At 41.1% G+C, this 13,764-nt stretch overlaps 1 protein-coding gene across 1 annotated transcript in view; it reads right to left on the reverse strand.

Annotated features, from left to right (window-relative positions):
• Positions 1 to 420: 420 nt before the first annotated feature.
• The window catches only part of LOC136858373 (sensory neuron membrane protein 2), a 311,757-nt gene continuing 298,413 nt past the window's right edge, over positions 421 to 13,764 (reverse strand). The window contains exons 8-9 of the mRNA XM_067137868.2: positions 12,501 to 12,626; positions 421 to 1,631 (exon numbers count right to left, since the gene is read on the reverse strand). Coding sequence (XP_066993969.2) covers positions 1,314 to 1,631; positions 12,501 to 12,626 — 444 coding nt within the window. The 3' untranslated portion in view covers positions 421 to 1,313. The remainder of the gene's footprint in view (positions 1,632 to 12,500; positions 12,627 to 13,764) is intronic.

The raw sequence follows: 13,764 nt of genomic DNA on the forward strand, positions 1-13,764 counted from the left end.
CCATGAAATGTTATGTAAAACCTAAACGTCTGCCGTAGAATTATTTCTCTGAACATTTGCATATAATAGCATTTTACGAATTGCAACGACTTTGGCCAGGTACTGTAAGAATAATGAATTTCTAAATATTAGAAAATATCGCCACTTTCAGATAAGTAAAATACATTGTGTAATACTACGCTCTAAGTTGTTACATGTATTGGCAATAAGATATTTTTTTCAGGTGTGAAATTAGATGAAAATCCTATACCCACCGGTTTCCCTTTGTGCTTTGCCTATATCAAAGCTTAGGCCGAACTGTAATGGGCTACTTTCCCTCGTCTTTCTCACGTTAAACATGAGGCCACTGAGCATGCTACTTCTTCCCAATCTTCTTATTTCACTCTGACGATAGCACACGAAACTCATTTCCTCATAGCCTTGATGTTACTCGGGTGTCAAAAGTGCACGACGACAACAAAGTCGAAAATTCGTGTGGATGAAAATAATGTCTAAATAGAATATCTTTGTCTGGACCAAGAATTACCTACATTAATCTCATTAAGGGATAATACAACACTGAAGTATAAATAAATCATAGAGTTCTATGCTAAGCACATTGGGCAAGAAGAGCTCGCTAACATTGCCAGTCGTATGCTACAGTTTCTACACAATCCCAAGAGGTGTTGACTGTTCCAGGGCCTTCTTAAAATATTTGGCACCAAGTCGAAGTCGACCTAGTGTTATTTTCCTCCAGTAGGTATCCACCACACTGCAGTTTCCGGAAGCCATTTTTCGAGCATGCGGAAAATGCAACCATTGCATCCATTACTCGGTCACCGATGTCGATAGGGGTATTTAGGAACATAGTAGTGCTATTTATTTACCAAAATTTTGAATATAAATATAGAATATCAAGTGAAAAAGAGTGACCTCCACGTTCATTCGACCGCAGTAAAGTTAGCCGTCGCAAAAATGGCTTTCTTTCAGAATACTATCGTTTGAAATATGAGTAACATGTTGTGGAGTTTGTAGGATTCTAACGATCATCTCTTCCACAATTTACGAATATCCTCGCCTTTCGGGAATATATAAAATTAAATCTTTCTTTCCCGGACAATTTTTGTGCGGTTGAATGTACAGTAAGTACAGATATAGCTAAGATTGAACCATTGTCGTATTTTCTTAACAAGCCTGCCAGCTATTTATACATCTAAGTTGCTGGTAAATTAATGAATTAAGTATTGTGTAATGGTGATCTTAAAACTTCTGACCGGTACCGTATATCGAGGTAGAAAAGTGAGTTAATTACACTAAACTAGTCGAAGATTTTCCTACGAATAACGCTTAATGGGTCCATCAACAGGTGGCGGGAAAGTTTGAACGGGAATGGCGTTATCGCCACCATTCACTATGCCATCGATTGTGGTAATGGAGAGGTTCTTTGTAGGTAGTGCCGTCGTGGAGGTAGTGATCCGCCGTGAGAGATGTTGACTACAGCATAGATGCTTTAAGACGGAGAGCAAGCCAACAGCAATCAAGATGATGATGATACTTGCGGCAAGGAGCGCCCACTTCACGGCATCGAGAGTCCCAAGCTTGATGTACACCGCCTGGACTAAAGCAAGGTGCTCCTTATCCAACTCAATGCCCTGCAAACACAAATACATATCCAGTAAGAAACTAGAGTGAGTGAGTCAGTGGGACTGAACTACCGCGGCAACAAGTGAGTGGTATGTGGCAAGTACATAACAGCGTATAACAGTAGAATGGTCTAGATACTCTCGCCTATTCATATTGACTGATAAGTATTACAACCTAAAATATAAATGTGGACTCTTGAATATGTGTATCCTTCCAGTTCCTCTGTACGACTCACAGATATGGTCCTTTAACCCAAAGAGGCAGAGACGTACTGAAGATGTGTGCTTAATTTAAATATATTAGGGTTTATATGGAATAGTGCAAATTTTGATTGGTTCGTTTGTTTCTTTAATGGAGTGGAAGACTGTGTTGTTAATGGAAAGTGTAGCGTAAATAATGCCGCTAGTCCTTTTCATTTGAATACGGCTACAATCTTGAACGATTCAGTTAGGTTCTATCAAATGGAAAAGCACAATATCTGTTTAGATGTTTAATACTAAAGTTACAAATACCACCGAGTTGACAAATATGAAATATCGCGAACAGTTCATCTGTCAATATGAATAGGCAAGAGTATCTAGACCATTCTAATGTTATGTTTCGAAAATTCTGTCATGATTTACTTACAATAGGCTGTAAAGCAGTCTAACACTAAGTTAGGTGAAAAATCATATCATTTCTGGAAAGACTGTACAAAGAGGAACAAGAGAAGACACAGTTTTGAATTCTGTTTTTGTGCACTATACTTTCATATCTGTGTTCAGATCCCTAAACTGCAATAATCTACTCACATTGAGCCACGCACAACATCGGTTCCCGTATTTTCTGTATCAAATAATTCGATTATAAATATTGCCGTACAAGCAGTTTACTGTTGTTACTGGCTGTGGAGGCCAGGGACAACGTGGTAGTTAATCTAGTCCATTTTATCGTGTCCATGTACTAGATAACACCAAGAATTCATCTAGACTCATTGGGAGATACCTACATTGTGACTTTCTACTGTCTGCACCGGGATTCAAAACACAGACTATGGTATGTGCAGCTCCATTCCGACGCTAATTTCGTATTTTTAAACGACATATTCAAGACACCTGGAACGTTACGTACAAAGAAGGGGCATGTAAATAAATCCATCACATATCATAAATTACTATCACACTTAAGTTATACTGCAAAGCAGAGTGCAACTTTAAGACTTCTTATTTGTAAAGTGACAACCGTACACAGAGAAAAGATTAAATTCAAAATTCATAATAACATTTATCAGGATTTTATAAACTCATTCAAGATTTTTTCCTTGGATATCTGAATAGGGGACTCAACATAAGATAAGCACTTTAAAATGTATTTGTATATTTGTTAAAGCCTTCACTGTCTCAATTTTAAGTACGTTATTCTCATGTGTCCAAAATATATTTATTGATGAAAATACACGCCGCACAGCTTCATTAGTCCTTGCCTGTGACAAAAAAAACTTTACCAGACATTTCACGTATGTAATATTTATATTTTGTTCTTTTAATAACAAAAGCGTTCATATTATACTGACACTTTGATTTTTCACTTCACTCCACACTTCAACCTTCCTTTCATTTTTCTATTTTCTTCATGAAAAGTTATCAAATTAGTCCTCTTCATTCATAGTAAAATTTGGCGATATACTTTATAAATAAGTAGCTGGCTTGTGTGTTCCTACTGGTAACAAACTCTTTCTCTTCAAAGTGTTCCAGTCTGTAGTTTGGAAAAGCTTTGGAAATATGAACACAACTCTTGAATATGCAGGATATATCATAATTATGCCGACAAATAAATCAGGTATGCTATTCATGTTATGTAAAGAACGATGCAACAATCGGATTGGCGGGAAAAATGTTTCTCTTCGAGAAAATGAGATTTTTTACTTCCGTGCGAGCGATTCAATTTTTTTTTTTTTTTTTTTTGCTAGTTGCTTTACGTCGCACCGACACAGATAAGTCTTTTGGCGACGATGGGACAGGGAAGGGCTAGGAGTGGGAAGGAAGCGGCCGTGGCCTTAATTAAGGTACAGCCCCAGCATTTGCCTGGTGTGAAAATGGGAAACCACGGAAAACCATTTTCGGGGCTGCCGACAGTGGGGTTCGAACCTACTATTTCCCGAATACTGGATACTGGCCGCACTTAGGTGACTGCAGCTATCGAGCTCGGTGCGATTCAAATTGACACACTTGCCGTATTTGCTATGCCAGGAAGCCAGCCGCTGCGTGTTGCTGTGCATCAAAGGAAGGAAGGAAAGGGAATGGAGGTTGAATGTATGATAGGCGGAGGTACGAATGCACAAGTTTCTCGTTCGTTTCGCTTAGTCGCTTCCCAGCCCCAGTAGGCAGTGTACAGTTCGTTCTGCACAAACTGACTACTATGTTTGCGGCACAAATTGGGGAGAATGGCTTCGTTTCGGTACACCAACGAAGAAATGGCTGATATGCACCTATCCTATCGCGCAGTAAAGGGGAACGGGAGAGAAGCCGCATGGATTTATGGCGTTCAGCACCCTAGTCACCGCCAACCTCATCATTCAAACTTCTGACAGGCGACTGCGTGAAGGAGGGAGCTTCATGTCTCAGACGCTGGCACAGCACCGTCGGTACGAAACCCGGAGGTTGAAGATCTGTCACGAGGAATGTAGACGCTTCTCATATGACGGTGTGAAGTGTAAGGAAGGACCAACAGTTGCACCCTTATCGATATCAATCGGTGCAAGAACTAAGAACTCTGGATTATCCACAGCGCCTAAAATTTGCGAGGTGGGTCTTAAAGAGTTACGGGAATATTCCACACTTCTTGTCATCGCTCCTTTTCACGGATGAAGCTACGTTTACGAGAACAGGTGTGGTAAACTCCGGAAATCGGTATTTTGGGGCGGAAGAAAACCTTCATGTTACAGTTGTGTGCGTATTTCAGCATCGCTTTAGTGTCAATTTTTGGGCTGGCATTGTTGGTGACTAATTATTTGGCCGTGTGTCCTTCCTCCTCGCCTAAACTGTGATTAATACTACCGTTTCTTGGTAGAATCACTGCCTGGATTACTGGAAAATTTTCCTCTGGGTATTCGGCAGCAAGTGTGGCTATGCCATGATGGCACTCTGCCGCATTTCACTCGCCGTGTCAGGCAGCACTTAACATTATCCAAGGAGATGGATAGGCCATGGTGGGCCAGTTTAATGGCCTCCGCGTTCGGCCGATTTAACTCCCATGGAATTTTTCTTGTGGGGTTACATGAAGACTTTAGTGAATACGAACCCCGTAGAAAGAGAAGATGAGCTTGAGCCAATAATACAGGCAACTTTCCTGGTCGTTCGTGACTCAGCACCCATCCTGAACAGAGTCCTGCCGTTATGAACTGTGCATCGAAGTACGAGGGGGGCATACTGAACATCTACTGTAATCAAACCATTGGGCGTATTGTTTCCTTCGTTCCGTAATTCATTCCTATTACAATGTTTGGAGTAAAGGAATGCACGATCGTGGGGCGGCGGCGTTGCATCTTCGAACATGTTAAATCTTACTGCGACGAACAAACAAGAGGAGAAACGATCTGGTGAATTCCTTGATTGACAAGATTGTCTTAATTACGGTGTTCTTGTACTGTGTGTTCAATTACATCTGTTTAATAAACGAACTGTGGTTATTGCCTGTAAGAGACACGGACAGTCCTATTCGCGTTGAGCATTATCTCTGTCTCCGTCTATCATACACCCAATTTTCCCTTCTCCCCTTCCCTTCTCTGAAGCATGGCAGCGGGACAGCAAATATGGCAAGTTCGTCAATTTGAATTGTTCGCCCGGAAGTGACAAAATAACCTCATTTTCTCAAAACGAAAAAGTTTTTGCGCTAATCGGATTGCGTCATCGCCCGTTAAAAAACACGATGAGCATCCCTGATTTTTGTCGGTAAAATTTAGATTTATTTAATGTAGGAGAAATAGGAATCTACTAAATACTACCGAAACTTGTCAACAGTTTTGTATAATTTATTTTCTAGTAATTCAGTGGGCTTGGCAGACCGATATGTAATAGCAATGGCTGGCTCAGTGAGGAAAGCAACGGGAAACTACCTCACTCCTCATTTCCCTAGTATGCTTCTTCAGTGATGTCTAGGCTGTTTGTGACAGCTGTTGGTGGAGCTGCAGAGGATCAAACCAGCCTTCGGGCTGAATACCCAACATACATACTTGAAACTATATAATATTTAAAAAAGGGATTGATTTCCGCAATCCATAGTTTATTTTAGTAAAGTCATTTGGTTAAATAAAATGCCGTATGGTTGTTAGTGCAGGGAGTGTCCGAGGACAAGTTCAGCTCGCCAGAAGCAGGTCTTTGTTTTATTTGACTCTCGGGGGCGATCTGCGCGTCGTGATGAGCATGAAGTGATTATGAAGACGACACATACACCCAGCCCCCGTGCCAGCGAAATTAACCAATGATGGTTAGAATTCCGACCCTGCCGGGAATCGAACCCGTGACCCCTGTGACCAAAGGCCAGCACGCTAACCATTTAGCCATGGATTCGGACTAGTCATTTGGAGAAATGTAGGAATGCTGGGACACAAATGGGACTCCTGCGAATAACTTTCTACTTCCCACCTCGTAGTTCTGCAACAATAAGAGAGGTGACGCTTAAAGACAGTTTTTATAGAATGAAGGAGTATTCTAACTGTATCTTACTGTGAATCTCTGAAAATGTCTAATTCACCTCGATTTCGCCAATTAACAGAGGGGATAAAAGTAGATTTCCTCGAAAATCACATCTTAAATCTTATACTTATTCACGAATAAATATACTTACAGGTTGGAACAATAAGTTAACTTATTGAATTCACCACCTAACCAATACAATAATTCTTGTCTTAGTTGATTTACTTTGGCATGTTAACTAAAATGGTACATGTTTCGCCTTGAATTTAGGCATCATCAACCATTATCTTAACCTTAAAATAGAATCAGGCACCTAATTTACATATACATGAAATAAAACAATTTTTAAAAAACCTTGGAGAGACTTGAACTAAAACTAACATATGGTAAGAGACTTGTAATGAAGTTGGTTTTAAATATATTACAATGAGTGGGGAGTTTACAATTGGTGAAAGTAGTAGTGATATTGACATTAGAAGGCTTCTATTATAATTAAAATGAACAAAGCAACAGTCTGTTAAGAACGAGAGATAGGACTGCTAAAAAATTATGTTGGCCGACCAGCGGTTACAACGAAAAAGACGATAAAAATCGTATTTAATAAATAATGTAGAATAAAAATGAAATATGGTCAAGTGACCAGCAAATATTTGTTTACAAGAGATAAGTCGAAAGTCGATGGCATATGGTGATGTGGTTCAGTTTGATCAAAAAATACGAAGTTGAAGTTGAAGAACGATGTTTAAATAGGACCTTTATGGACCATGTCAATTTGATGCAATGTTGCAATGATGTTAAGAATGTGGGTTGATTGACATTCTAGTCGAAACGGAAGTGTGACAGTTCAATCATTAGACGATACTGAGGGTAATTTGTTACGTTATTAACTGAACGTTATTGTCGACTGTCGGCTTCTTACTCCGAGTGTTATAGAAAACATACAGCTACCAATGAAAATTGTATTAGTTATCGAATTAAGAATGAGTGAACAGTTGCCGTAGGCACAAAATGTTTAATTGAAGTAAAATATACGGAAAAACAAACATACCCCTTTCTTAAGAATACGTTTATTGCAACCAATGTCCATACAGAAACTTACATAGTATATATAAGTAGATGTTACAAATTACAATTTTATTTGGATAACAATTATTGACAGTCTGCACAGTATTAACTCTCTTCCGAGCAGAATTTCTTAAGCGACATACGCCGGTTCTCACAAAATTGCACTTGGTTTCGATCGCATGCCTTACCACACAAGGAACAACTACAGTTTTTACATGGTTCATGGAATCGATCGGTGCAACAGACTTTAGTGAAAGCCGTGGATCGCGAGCCTTGTCACAAGGTGCATCAACTCGTAGTTCGCTTCCTTCCAGTCATTTGTCAACATCGCGTCTGTGCTGTAGAAGTCAATCCAGATGTATTTCTTTTATCTCTGGTGTTCAGAGACTATTTATTCGCAAACTGGCGTGGATGGCAGTCCAAACTGTAGGCGATCTTTCAAAAGCATCGTTTCGCTGTACAACTCGTAGCTCAGTCTGGGTGGGGAAAATTTTGAGACGCCGAGGACTCGCTTCATATACGTGGCCTTAACGTTTTCGCTTTTGTGAGGCATTCCCAGATTAACTGTAACCCATACGTAGCTACGGGTATGAACTTAAATTTGAATAATTTCATCGTTGTTCGGAGTTAAATCTTCCTGATATGTCTGATATCATTTATTGCAATCAGAGATGTGGCCACTCTTTCTCTAACATGCGCAGAAAATGTTCTTCCCTGTGCCTGTAGACTGATTTCCAAATATTTGAATCTGTTCACATTACTTAGTGGTTGTTGGCCTAAATATATAACGTCCTCTGCTACTTGTCTTCTTCCTTTCTTGAGGTTCATTTTCACCGTCCCCAGCCTGTTGAGTTGGAGATCGTTGCCGTTCGCCCAGTGCACTTGCTAATCGAACGCTCTTTGTAGCGAAGTGATCGATGTTGAAACCAGGGCCGTATCATCCGCACACAGATATATATATTCTGTCTTCGTTGCCTGCACCACATCCTATGTAGCAATGTTGAATAGGAGGTGACTTTGCGGGTTCCCTTGTAGGACTCCCGTCGCCTGGTTGATCGGCTTAGAGATCGTAAGTTCGTCTTCCACTTCAATATAGTTCCTCGAAAGTATATTCACTAGTCTCGTAAAGGAGTTCTTTTCTCCTACGAGCTGCTCAAGTTTCATCATTAGATTCGTTCTGTTGATAGTGTCGAATGCGTTGGTATAATCAACGAAGATAACGTGTAGTTTCTCTTTTGGATGTCGAAGGGCCTCATGTATGTCGTTCTGTTGACATTCTACTGCGTAGATTGTCGACCGACATTTCCTAAAACCGAACTGTTCTTCTGGGATTCACTTCTCCACTATGGCTGTCAGTTTCAAGGTCAGAGTTTCACCAGGGCTTTATATAATGTACATTCTAGCGCTACGCCTCTGTAGGAATCAGGGTTACTCGGGTCCCCTATACCCTTATACAGTGTCTTAACCCTCGAAATCCTCCCACTATGTCTTCTGGTATAGGCTAGAGCAATTTTGTTACTTTCATAGATCTGTCTCAGTTTTATCCTTGGCTTTGACAATATGAAAGTGACTGAGGTATGAGCGATGCTAGTAATGCCATTCCTTATGCAGCCAGTCTCGGCTATAAATGGTGTGAGAATGTTGCTCATAGGGTCATTGGTTCAAGCATTTCAGTGGAATTCTCCCCTGCTGGAGACATTCATTAAACAGTTCAATCCATGCCACTGCTAATATTTGAACTGAAAGCTGCAGATATTCACTAAAAGTCAAATCATGTCCACAGGATTTATTGGGTTTCAGTGCTGCAATTTCTTCTACTATCTCTTCTTGAGTGAATGACTTAGTGCTTCTCACATTTCCTTGTTTGACAGTAGCATCGTAAGGTCTAGAATCTTTAGACTGTAACACTTTACTGAAGTGGTCATGCCAGATCTCCATAGGAATGTCTCTCGGCAAGGTTGGATTCCTCAACTTTAAGATTTTGAAGGGGGTTCTTCTTAGCTTCCTCTACAAGCTTCTCTGTTGTTTCCTCAAAATACTTCCTTTTTGTTTCTCTGATCAGCGCTTTTTAGCTGTGTCTTCTCCTGGAGTATTTGTACAGGGAGGCTTCACAGGATGACATTAATGCTGCGTGCAGCGATTGAATCGTTGTTTTTCTGGACCAGTAACAGGCTGCGTTGAACCAGGGCTTGGCTTTCCTGTTAAATGTTGGTATTACTGTCGTTGCACTGAGTATGATATCTTCTAGCTCCTGTAGGGCGGTGTCAAAGTGTACATGCTGTATGAGCTGTATTGCTTCTGTGATCAACGGGGTGGATTCCTCGATCGTTTGAATATCCAGTGCTCTAGTCCGCTTTATGGTATGAGATATGCTAGGGATATTTTGCTGTACAGTAAAGTTTGTCACTACAGCCCGATGGTTCCTGACAATATTCTTCTGTATTCTTTGCGCTACGTTTGTCACATTCTTCATATTTGAGAATACTAAATCGGTCGTGCTACTTCCGTAGTGACAGATGTTTGTCTTCTCTGGGTAAGAGTTCATCAGGCTCATGCCTTCTCCTTGAAGGAATCCGAGGACTGCCTCTGACTTTAGTGTTGTCAATATCGACTCTGCAATTAACGTATCCAGCGAGTACCAGTTTCTGTTGCCCCACCTTGTTGAGTCCAATGCTAATGATATCTATAATATCCTCATCTCTACATCACGGCTGAAAATACACACATATGATCGAACACAGACTTGTTTTAACCACTATAAACTCTCGAGCCTTGTATTCCACAGATATATTTATAAAACAATAGAATGATGACCGTCATATTTGAATAGTTTAGAGAAAGTACCTTATTATTATTATTATTATTATTATTATTATTATTATTATTATTATTATTATTATTATTATTATTATTATTATTATTATTATATATTCTTTACGTCCAACCAACTACTTTTACGGTTTACAGAGACGTCGAGGTGCCGGAATTTAGTCCCGCGGGAATTTTTGTACATGCCAGTAAATCTACCGACACGAGACTGTCGTATTTAATCACTTTCAAATACCACCGGACTGAGCCAGGATCGAACCTACCAAGTTAGGTTCAGAAGGCCAGCGCCTCAACAGTCTGAGCCATTCTGGTCGGCGAGATAGAACTCTAACCACTGAGCTTGTGCAGTAATGTCTAACAAATGATGGTCAATGTTTCGTTGTAGATATTTCCATAGTAGAGATAGGCCTATAATTCGGCCAAGGTGGAACTCCGCATTCTTCCTTCTTTCTCAATAAACTGTCTCTCGTTCAGTGCGGTAACTTTATGGCGTGTGTCCTCCGGAGAGGCCTGATTCAGGTCTTTCGAGTTGTCGCCTTATAGGAGACCTGCACGTCTGCGAGGATGTGGCTCTACTTATGAAGAATTATAATGCCGAAGACGGCACATACAACCATCCCCCGAGCCATCGAAATTAACCCCTGAAATTTAAAATCTGCGACCGCCAGAAATCGAACCCGCGACCCATCGGACCAAAGGTTAGCACGCTAACCACTTAGCAATGGAGCCGGATATTCAGTGAGGTGAGATTGCCTTTTTGGTGCAAGTAGCAGTCATTTTGACTGAACGTTTCAGATTTTAAATTACTCTTCTCGTAGTAATTTCGACTGCTGAAGACAGACTTACATACTGGTCAATATATATACCTTGTCTGGTGGTGGTGGTGGTGGTGGTGGTGGTGGTGGTGGTGGTAATTATTGTTTTCAAAGGAAGTATAACTGGGTCTCTATATTCTAGGAGCCGATGACGTAGACCTTAGACCCCTTAAACAACAACAACAACAACAATAATCAAACATTAATCAGAGGTATATATGGAAGAGCTTCGACACTTCGAAGAATGAAGGTATCGGCAAAAGGTAGAGAAGGACTGCAATGGGCGTGAAAGAATCCTTAGGCCTCGCAAACCTGCTACCGCCAAGGCCCGAAAAGAACAAGAATTGACCAAGGTTGGTCGGACAAGAAATATGACACCGCGAGGACTTGCACAAGTACATAGAAACAATGCTAGACTTAGCTAGGGGCCCCGTGGTCACCAACGCGTGTTTCAAATTTGAGAGCACGTGGGGTCCCTTTTCAGTCGCTGGGAATAGGCTACCATGGATGTATTTTGCCACCGCCACCCACAGGATATATACCTTATGTTTACTTGCCAGAAGATAACAACTAATATCGGGCAACACACTAAAAAACTGCAACAGTTCAGGAAATAAACGTTAAATTTCCTGAACTGAACTGGTAGTAGAAAGAAAATTTGGGTATTTGGTGGCATTGGATGTTCTCACTTTAGACATTCTAACCTTGGGCATTCTGCCTATGGACATTTTTATAAATGGGCGAAATTTCAATAAAGTTTTAGCTGTCTAATGAGACTGATTACCTCGAATCGAGTAGGAGTATTTCAGTCACCTTGACAAGAATACTGCAATGTATTTGAAACGTCGGCAAACTGTACGGAAGGTACAAAAACTACACGGTTCAACCACGAAGAAAAACCAAATAAAACCTTGGGCAGATTTTCTCATTGATATGTTCCTCTTGATATTAATTCTCTAAAGCAGGGCCTCTCAGGGTGCATGCGCTTGGTGCATGCACTGTGCACGGTGCAAAAGACGACTGCGCTTGGTTGACCAGAGTGCAGCCCCTCACTCCTCGATTTGGAGCAATAGCGCTGTCTTTCTCTTTCCTCACGCATGTCTCGCTCGCTCTCCCTGTCTCCCTCTTCCTCACTTGCTCCGTAGCGTTCCAAATCCGAGCCGAGTTGAGACGAGTTTGGCCGAGCTTAGCCGAGTAGCCCAGAGACGAAGCGTTGGTCCGAGTCGAGCCGAGCGGGAGCGATGCACAGTGCACGAAGCTCTTGCGCCTCCATTTGCACGTGTGAGATTTTGGGCGTTTGAGAGGCCCTGCTCTAAAGTGTTACCTGAAGTATTACCACTGAGGAAACGTATACAGCGCAATACTTTTTTTTCAGAAAAATTTTCAAATTCTACTTCCTCCAAATTTATTCGTACCACATCTCAGCCAAATACTTAGTAGTACGAGTCTCTGGAAAATCTGAACTGATTATTAAGGCAGAATAAGGTAGCCTCACCTCTTCAAGCCACAGGAGAGGAAACAATCCCTCTGATACATGATCCAACATACTCAGTTCAGGAATTTGAGTCATGAACATGTTCAGCTGCATTCTTTTGCCACCACGTAGAGGTGTGCCAGTTTTCTGAAAACAAAAGAAATAAAAAATTCTCAAGAAAATATTCGGCTTCTTGTTAGACAAATATCTCATTAGCCTGGGTATTCACACACGCTCACCTACAGAAATGGACAAAAGTATTCATACCCCAACCCATCCAAAACAAAATGCATTATTGCTGGACCAATACGGAGTACAGGTCAAAAATACGAACCCAAACGTATACCTTGTACAGCAGACAGCAGTATACATTAAAAAGCACAAAATAAACTGGGAGTAAATAACAGTACATAACAAAGCAACAAATTCGTACTCCATGACACTGCTTGTCTGGACATAAGTACTCACACCGTATCCCAGAAGAGTTTACAACTCAATGAAGAAACAGATATTACCCACTCGATCAGTAGCGCGTTTGTTTGCCTTTCCTATATATTATTTCTTTTAACCTGCTTGGCGTCGAGAACACCAATTTCCGTGTTAGTTCAGATGAAATGTTCCCCCATTATTGTTGCAGTAACTGTTTCAAGTGTGCTTTACTTCTTATGTGGTGTTTCCTTAGTCTGGACTCCAATTCACTCCATAAATGTTCGATGGGGTTGGTACCCGGCGATTGGGGATGTGTTTTTAATGTGTGCGGCGTGTTCTAAAGTACCCACAAACGAACAATTTCCGCCGTATACCTGGGGTCATTGTCGTGTTGGAAGTAAAACTCATTAGCAATCCCAAGCTTTTCGGCGCTTTTGCAAAAGTTTTCTTTCAGGATGTTCAAATATTGAAATCTGTCCATAGTCCCCTCGATAAATACCAACTCCCCGACACCTGAAGCGGCCATTGAGCCCCACACCATAAACCCACCCCCGCCGTGCTTCACAATGGTAACGAGGTTCTGTTCATCGAGCTCTGTGTTTGGGCGTCTCCACATTAAAATGCGTCCATCACTTCGGAGAATATTAAATTAATCTCATCTACAAACATCACTGTCGAACAAAACACATTATCTTTCGCCACATATTCTTTTGCAAATTGTAGTCTCTTCCGTCGATTCACTTTCGTTACGTGCGGTTTCTTTCTTGGGGCCCTAGATCGATACCCAGCATGATGAAGGACCCTCCTTACTGTTTTGTGTGACACTGCATGATGGAAATATTCTGCCAGCTGCGAT

The sequence above is a fragment of the Anabrus simplex genome, chromosome 1 (genome assembly GCF_040414725.1).
Source record: "Anabrus simplex isolate iqAnaSimp1 chromosome 1, ASM4041472v1, whole genome shotgun sequence".
In the NCBI taxonomy this organism is placed as follows: domain Eukaryota; kingdom Metazoa; phylum Arthropoda; class Insecta; order Orthoptera; family Tettigoniidae; genus Anabrus; species Anabrus simplex.